General features: G+C 44.3%; 1 protein-coding gene across 3 annotated transcripts in view; it reads right to left on the bottom strand.

Moving 5' to 3' along the window:
* Positions 1-231: 231 nt before the first annotated feature.
* The window catches only part of LOC135912594 (DNA-binding protein SMUBP-2-like), a 77005-nt gene continuing 67953 nt past the window's right edge, over positions 232-9283 (bottom strand). For 2 of the 3 annotated variants that reach the window (XM_070525305.1, XM_065445089.2), the window contains exons 16-17: positions 6289-6421; positions 232-1016 (exon numbers count right to left, since the gene is read on the bottom strand). In XM_070525305.1, coding sequence (XP_070381406.1) covers positions 342-1016; positions 6289-6421 — 808 coding nt within the window. In that variant the 3' untranslated portion in view covers positions 232-341. The remainder of the gene's footprint in view (positions 1017-6288; positions 6422-9283) is intronic. The other variant, XM_065445091.2, reaches the window with a different exon arrangement.

Below are 9283 nucleotides of genomic sequence, written 5' to 3'. Positions count from 1 at the left end.
AACAAGGAACTCCTTCAAGGCACACAGCATCTTGGCTTATGCACTGTAATAACGTTTGCGTACATTATTGTGTAAATCTCTTTGTGCATCTTGAATCACGTAATGAGCTGGCCACATCACTAGCAATAACATCACCTGTTTACAAAAAACTGTTGCCGATGGAATAGGCGCATTGGTGTGACTAGCCACCATGGGTGGAAATGTCACAAGAGTGAGTGAGTGCTGCAAGAGTTACCACATGATATATGAGCCATGCGGGCACCACTTTATTACACTACCTTGAGTAAACATTGCACATAAACACACACAAAAAAAGACAGACATCCCCTCCCAAACAAGCATTACTTTTTTGTCTGTCGCTTCCTAGACTCTGCCATCTGTGTAAGCCGCTTATCTAGCGCCTTTTGTACTTGTGCCCTCTTCTCTGGCTTGACATGGCTAGGTGCCACAGTCCCACCCTTTGAGCGATGCCAAGCTATTCGAGCCTGTCTGCAAGCTTCTTCGCCGCAGCCATGCACTTCGGGCAAGGCGTGCTTGAAACAGAAACCACGTCTGCAAAACGGGCACGGTCCGCCTATGCCTGCGAGTGCAGTGTGTAGCTTTTCACTGCATTTCACGAAAGCACACACCCTGTCCGATGTCATCACATTTGCAATGAGCTCATCAAAGTCTTCTTCTTCCTTGGCGTCACCCGCAGGAGGCTTTGCTGGTTGTTTCTTCTTTTTCTGCTGCTGCATTTTGGTCTGCTGCACTTTCGGACACGGTGACGTGGTTGGCTTGTCGGCTGCTGAACTTGCACCATATGACCCTTCTGCTATAATGGTCGTAGGTTTCAAGGTGGCGACTCCCGTCAGGTCCGTGTCACCTTCTAGAACTGCCCTGCCAGACTTGTTCCTCTCATCTTGAGGACAACGTGTGCCAGATGCCACTCCCTGTGGAGCACACTTTCTTAGCACAATGTGCCGTTTGTCACCATTGCCCTCACTGACGTGGATTAGACCGAGTTTTTCAGCAACCTGAAACAGAAATGTGAGTTGCCAAGTTAAAAGTTTAACTGCTGGCTTCAAGAGTTGTCCCTTTTACAAAGCAGGCAATGGGGACATATTGAAATCTGTTCGATGACAGGTGCTTGTCTCGGGGATATTAGCAGCTCCAAACTGGTAGAATGACTAGGGCTTCAAAACTTGCACACAGATTAGAATGGAAAGTTGGATGGGTTGCTACAAATTTATTCATTTGTAGAATTCTGCACGTGCAAGCAACAAGAGCACAGAAGCACCGACTTGCAACTCATTTAATATTTCAAGGCAATCACAAATAAATAGGGGGATCACGAAGGAATAAAAATAAGAAATTGAGTAGGCTGTACTAAGGACGCAGCTGCAGTGGGGTATGTGGAACATCTTGTGCATGCTGTAGAGGGTGTATGGGAACTAGGGTAAAGAAATAACATAACCAAATACACAAGTTGCACTTATTCATGCATTAGATAGCTTACATGCTAAACTTATATATACAGCTTGCGGAGATCCTATGGTCTAATCTTGCAATTGTGTTGGCTCCCCATTCACTTTGTGCCAGCCATAGTAAAAGGTGGTGGGCACAAACTGGCATCCCTCGGCCTTGCTGCCCTAAGTCTCTTCACGCCACTTCTGGACCCTGTGTGTCTAACAAGGGTGCGCTACAGCCAAGCAAGTGTGAAATTTTTTCAAAATATTGTGCGCTTGTAGGCCTTGTAACTCCTAATCAGCACAGGTTTGAGTTTGATGGACTGCACCTACTGTGGCTAAGTGAGCTCTCTCACATGCTACCACTGCCGCTCTTATCTACAAGGATACTGCCGAGCTACGCCTCTATGAATGCAAGCAAGAGGCTAAATTGAGCTCTAATTGCATCATGTTTGGCGCATGCATGTGTGCATGTGACGCATGCATGATGGAGTAACGTCTTCTTTCCTCTACAATACGATACCAAAGCAAGGTGCGTGGGTAGTAGGGTTGCAAATATTTAAGCAGTAATGTTACAACATGCTTTTCGTTACATGTGATTTTAACAAGCAACTTCCTATGCTTGCTGACCGAGCCGAAAGATGTTTCATGTCAAAATTAGCTGCAAGTTGGCACTTGTCTGTGTATTCCTTCCTTTTGTGCTCTCGTTGCTTGCGCATAATCAATTCGATAAGATAACTGTAACACTTGCTTGAAATTTCAGGACACAGCTCAAACAGACTTCAACTCAGATTACCACAAAGCTGAGGTGCCGTAATGTAGCAGTCTCCGTTTCATTTTTTGACCCCTCTCATGCACGGTAAATATGCTTTCTTGTGATGCAACTGAAGAACTTTTATATGGTGAGTAGATGATCGTTGAAAGCAATTTACAAGGCAGTTTGTGCCGTTATCAGCTTGCAATTCACCTATTTGGTACAATCAACCTCTGTTAATTCAACTCCAGCTAATTCAATCTTTTGGTTAATTCGATCCTGGCCAAAGGTCCCGGCAAGCACCCATGCTTCTTTGTGGGCTCAAACTTTCGTTATTTTGATCCTAACATTGGCCTTAGCTGGGTAATTCGAATTTGACCAGATAGCACCCACGTGACTGACCCCGATGATGACCCAGATAGTGATGACCCCTTTAGTGGCAGTGTCTGTTTTGGTGTAGTTAGGGGACAGTCAATGCATTGAGCCCACACCATCTCTCGTCGAAAGCACCTATTTTTGGCCTGCCCTAGAAAGACTTTCAAACGATAACCGTAACTCAAAATGTTTGATTGTGGTATTTACCTGGTTCCAATGTGCACCTTCTTTTTTTTTATATTGGGCCAAAGATTGCTTGCACGGTGTAGTCGGACACTAACCAGAACCACCTTCATAACATTTGCTTGCTTTGCCACTTTAAGGGATCCTGAACCACCCCATGGGCTTGGTGAAATAACATAATCTGCGGGTAGCATACGCTGCTGTGAATATCTCAGCCAAGTTTTGATGTCGTACGTGGTGCGTGGAACTCACAAGCAGAGCGCGAAGTCACCTTTCTTTCAAACGCTTTCTTTTCAACAGAAGCCTGCTCCTCATTCTCTTCTGGACACTTTGTTTCCTAATAACGCGGATTCCCATACGTGGCTGCTGCCGCCGCGGGGTCCCACCGCGGGTGCCGCCACGAGCCCACTGGCTAAGCTCGCTGTGGCTCAGCTGAAGACAACCGCATTTGGCTTACGTTTAGTGCACCGTAGGCACCAAAGGCGGAAGTCGTGGCGCCTACGTCCAAAATTAAATTTGAACTGCACGCCACAGTGACATTTAGAAGGCGGGGTGTTGTGGGCATGCTCCACTGCGCCGCAGCCTTCGCAGTGCAAGGCACCGAAGAAGGACCAGGAGCCCCTTAGTGGCTGTGTTTGATTGCCAATAACTCCGCTTCTGCTGAATGCATTGAAGTGCTTTTTGCAGCAAAGTATTTCTGAAATAGCCTACTTTTCCTTCAAATGCTTTTCTCCACTTTGATAAAAAGTGGTGGTTCAGGGTCCCTTTAATACGAGCTTGAAAAGGAAAAATTGGCATCCACTTGAATTGTAGCATGAAGCTACAAAGGAAACCCATACAGGTTTCTCAGAAAGAAAGCCTCATAGTTGAAGAAAAATTCATGCTTGACTCAGCGCTTCGTGTTGTCGATTAATTCTCTCTCACTCTGCAATCGTCTGGCCTCCTTGTTAGCTGAGACAGTAGGGCGACCGCCCTAGTAAGGCGTTGGTTCCGGGTTCAAGTCCTGGACCAGTACAAATTTTCCTTCAATTGTCAGGCTTTCTTTCTGGGAAACGTGTATGGGTTTCCTTTGTAGCTTCGTCTAACAATTTGGGTGAATGCCAATTTTTTCCTTGGATGTGCTTTCCTCCACCTTAAGGGCTTCTACAGAACTGATTTACCATTTTTAATACGAGTTTACTGTGATAAAACTGGCTTTAAAAAAATTGTGTGGCAAAGCTGACTTTGGAAAATTGGCAGCCATTGTGTAACAATGTTTCTTGCTAAAAATTCAAGTGCGCATCAGATTTCTACTTTGTTTAGGAGCTATAATGCCATTTCTGCATTAGTTTACCAATTTTGACACGTAGAGAGTGGGCGTGCATTTGATTTTGGTGCATGTTAGAAGTGGGCAAATATTGCCAAATGAATCGGCAGTGTGTTTGATGTTTCTTCCGCATCTTGTTTGATTCGATCCGCCAGATAAATAAATCAATTTCGCCAGTCTCGTCAGGGTCAAATTAATGGAAGTCGACAGCACTTGAACTTTCTGGCTGCACACTGTCTGACTTGCTGTTATCACACCCGATTTTGCTGGAACCTTAACACCAAGTTTCAGGCAGTACCACTATGAACAAAAGGCAACTTAACATATTTAGAGGCTATGGCAGGAAAAGTAAACTAAAACGAGAGGGCGATTCTTGCACAGTTTAAAACAACAGAAAGCTGAGCTAGTTGGTAAGGATTCACTATGCAAAATAGAAGTGAGGCGTGCAGACAGGACACAAGAGTAGAGAGGTGGACAACACGAACGCCGACTATCAACTGAAGGGAGCACTGAGGCGAAAAATGAAAGAAGACACAAAACTCATCTGCGCATGCTCAGGAATGGTAACACCACGTGTCAATCGGGTACACGTGCTGGTCTACGTGAGAGATAACTGTTGAGGCACGTAATCTCTTCCTTATGCAAAGTAATCGAAGGCTGACTCACGCACGCACTTCCACCACTATAGATATGCCATGCCTCTACCATAAGACGCGTATCTTCATTCTTATGCCTGTACAATATCGCGCGTTCACCTAACTCTGGCTTGCAGTTACAATCTCGGCAATGTAGCGAAAGACAGTGTACAGTGTTGTTCATGGTGCCATTCTCACTAGGTCACACCAAGACATGTCAGTGGAAAAACAAGGAAAAGGGCTAATATGCAATGAAACACTGACGGGTTCAAGGCACACAGGCGTTTGAGAAATGAGGGATGATTGCATGTGGTAAAAGTGACCTTCAGCACAAAGAAAAATAAAAAAATTGGAGGATGCTTAAGCTTCGCCTTCAAGACTGGAACCCGATAGCGCTATCGCACCCTGTTCGCACTGCCCACTAATTCGCTCGGCAAGCTCATGAGTCACACAAACTTATTAAACGCAAGGGTATTGGGGCATCCTCACACCCGTCCCTGCACGGCCCCAATGCGCTCAAACGAGACGAAGGGGAGGAGCAGGCGAGTTGCACGCCACCTGTCAGGGCAGCACCGTACATTGCGAGGAGGGGGTCTTCTATGTTTGCCGCAAGATGGCTCTGCGTGTGCGCCAAGCGCAGAAGAAATGTAGCGGAAACATACTTCGCTACTCGTTTAACTGTGACTTCTGTAATTTACATGCTCATAATTACTGATATACACCACAGTATAAGTTTCTAAGGCAACAGTGCATTCACTAGAGGCGCTTTTGTCCCGCTTTGAACCATCGAACTCATGGCTGAGTGGTAGCGTCTCCGTCTCACACTCCGGAGACCCTAGTTCAATTCCCACCCAGCCCATCTTGCAAGTTGTTTTTTATTTATGAATTGCCTTCCGGGATTTTTTCGCTCACGGCCAACGCCGCCGCCGACGGCGACACCGGATTTTCTGCGACACGAGCTCCTCAACGCTATTGCGTTAAAATGGGCGGTGGTGTTGACGCCACTGAAGGCAGTAGTTGGAACATGAGGGGACTGGCTATTGGTTACTTCACCTGACAGTTTTTAATGAATTCACTAACCTGGTATACATTTGCAAAGAATGTACACTCTTTCAAAGACTGCCTATGCACATTTGAAATGCACGCTTGCCTCACAAGCATTAGTCATTCCAGGTGACTTGGTGACTCCAGACAACCTATACCATGTGCCAGCAGGCAAGGCACATAAAAGATAGGACTGATGCATAGATGCAGCACCCAAAATCATGCGAGACAAAACAAAAGCAAAAGAAAGAAACAATATAAACTCGAGAAAATTGCATGTATGGTTTTTGAAGGAACAAAGGAGTGTTGTAAAGCCAATAATAAGAGAAATGCTTAGCAATGATAACCCACAAACCAGATTTAAGTTCTGCTCCCACCTGTGGCAAACTGTATTTCATTTGCATTTTTCTTATTATTTCTACAGAACAATTAGCATCCCCTATGCTTTCCCTGGCTTGATGTAGTTGTGACTAACATAAAAAACTAAGCCCCTCGGTTCTACTTATTCTCATTACAACACCAACAATGCAGAATTGTGCCCACCTCATGGACCATGCGTCTCTCGTAGGCACTCAGGGAGCTTGGGAGTGACTGCTGCTTGTCTGTAGAGTCGGCAAAGCTCTGGACCACAGCTTCCCATGGAGACGGTCCGGTTGTTCCCCTACGGGGCACCACACTTGGAATTAGCACAACATACTTGGCACTTGAATAAAACTTTCGTTGGGGTTAGTTGATACATCGTATATTAAGGTGAAAGATTCAGCGCAAACGGAAACCACAAAGAAGACACGAGACAAGCCAGTGCTTGTCTCTCTTTATTGTAGGTTGTGTTTGTGCCGAATATTTCGCCTTATATTACTTGGCACACAAATATTAAACTGAATCTTGCTTTGTTCAACTGCTCGTTCATTACAAAGTGATTAGGTGATGCAAAATGATATGCATTATAAGTGATGCAAAACGATAAGGATCAATAGATCACAAAGAAAAACCAGCAAATGCAAAAAAAAATGGCATAGCTGAATAATTGCCATGCAGCATTGCAAGTGATGCAATGAACGCGAATCAAGACAGCCATCTAAAAACAGCCATTTCTTCTCAAGCAATTGCGTTATGGTAGGCTCCAATAAAAGTGAATGTTTACAGCGAATAAAGTACTGTTGGTAGTTGGCGTACATCCTGTCAGTCTGTACTGTTCATTGTGAAAAGCAGCCCAATTTGAACATGGACGGACAGAAGAAACACAAGGACGAGCGCTGACTCGCAACGGACACTTTATTGAAAACATATTAAGATATATACGAGGGACGTTGCAAAAGTAAGTATCGTCATTTTTTTTAAAGAGAAGATGGCACACCAGGCGAAACAAACAATCGCCATAAGGATCCCCGCCCATTGCTCGCTCAACGATGGAAGGAGCGTCGGCAGAGGAATCATGCATGCGCAGAGTACCAAAGAAGAGAGAGTAGCAGCAGCCCAGTGCACCGAAGGTTATTCGAGTATAAATCACTATGGCAGACAGATGGGTGCTAACAACATGGTCGCCTATGGAAGTGCACGCTGCTATCCCGTATGAATGGGCACGTGGGACTAGTGTGTCTATCATCTACGAATGCCTGCAGATCACGTATGGTGAAGAGGTCATGTCTCAGGCTTTGCATCACAGGGCATCAAGTTTTACCGGAGTGGTTTCTTCAAACTGATTGCATGCTACTACAAATGTCTCAACGTCGGTGGCAACTACGTGAAAAAATAGTGCAAGGTGTATAGTTCGTGACGCCACGGTGCATATTTTTTTTGGCAATAAAGTTTCCCTGTGAAAATAAATGCCAAAACTTATTTTTGGAACGTCCCTTGTACCTAAACATGTTATGAAAAACTTAAATTAATAAAAACAAGGAAAACAAATAGCCCCCCTACAATGAACCACTGTCAATACATGTGTAGAGCAAATATGCATCACCGGCTTAAATCCTACCATGGGGCACCAAATAAACTGTACTCTTGGAGCCCCACAAGAAATGTGGCTTCTGGTGGGACATTGCAGTCATATTTAGATATAGCAAACCACAAATACAACAAACTAAACATAAAATGTTTTTCACCAATATTAGTGTGTAACAAATATATGCTTATAATGAATACCGGTTATCACAATGGTAGTTTTGTGGCAGGTCTGACTTCAATATAATGAGATGCAACTATGTGATAGTCATCCAGAGAAAACTGACAAGGATAAAAAAAACATGTACACAACAGGCCCCTCGAAGCTGCTCTGCAAATGCCCTGTGCATGCACAGAGAAAACGGCAGACTCCAGCCCTGAACTCACTGGCTGGGACAGCCGTATTCTCTCGCGGTTGGCACCACCATCTTGGTTGGTTTTGTTTGTTGACTAAATAATTGCACTCACCCACGGTGAGAAGATGGCCAAGGAGGCAGCAGCTATTGGGCATCAAAATGGAAAAATGGGCGATCTGGCATTTATCGATTGCCACTAACACATGGAAAAACAGACATTAGCCAAAAGACGCAAGAACATCAGTTTGCAAGAGCATGGCCGTTCAGTCTCTGCCTCAAACCCTTTCCATCTTGCTGCACACTGCCAAATGTGCAGGTGTGCACTGGCCCATTTTTTTGTGACATGGCTATTTTGTCCAGTCATGGTCAGCAGCTGCCCTGCAAGGTAATTAAAGCCTTTCTTGTCAGAAGGGAAGCCAACAAGTGCGTCTTTCAAGCGTCGACGAATCTCGGTCATAAATAACTTGGCTATCTTGCTATGTGCACAGTTCCGTGAATTTAACCCTTATGTTTGCTGCACAGTTGCAATCGAGATACCTTCCTAATTTTCACTTGGCCATTTTTTTATATGCTAATCCCAATAATGATTACTTGTAACCTTAATAACCTTAATGTCTTCGTAACCTCTTGCCACATAACATATTGAGCAGATTCAAACTCGTTAACGATAATACAACTAGGTTTGCTTTCGATCGTAATTTGCTTTTACCTTTAATTCGAATTAACTACGGCAGACAAACAATCTACTTTTTTTAGCATATCATTACGGAATCGCCTCCTGACTCGTATCAGACAAACCACTTCGTTATCTGGTTTTAAAAAGGAAAATTTTTCTTTTTAATGCATAGCTGGTTTCTTTCTTACCACCTTTCTCACACAAACACCTATGCATTAAATTTTGAGTTGTGCTTGTGTAACATACTAGACAATCCTGATATTCCGTACTGTCAAGGTGTTTATTGACAGGGTACGCAAGAAGTGAGAGGTCGAACTCGGTGCGGTAGTCAAATCCTGCGAGCAGTCACAACCAGCCCCGTGCGTAAAGCACTGGTGATGCTCCTGACTGACCGGCACTTCTTCTTTACATTTCATAGGCTGGAGATGCGCCGGGCTAACCGGCGCTTCTTCATTACAGTATATCCTTTTTATTTCTTTAAATATCCTTTGTTAATAGTCTACAATATTTGTGTTTCGTTGTATTTTTCTGGTTCTATCAGCATAATCTCTATTATTCTTTT

This window comes from Dermacentor albipictus, chromosome 9, assembly GCF_038994185.2.
Source record: "Dermacentor albipictus isolate Rhodes 1998 colony chromosome 9, USDA_Dalb.pri_finalv2, whole genome shotgun sequence".
NCBI classification, from domain to species: Eukaryota; Metazoa; Arthropoda; class Arachnida; order Ixodida; family Ixodidae; genus Dermacentor; species Dermacentor albipictus.
Note: the sequence above shows the minus strand (reverse complement) of the source record. Positions and strands in the feature narration are given on the sequence as shown.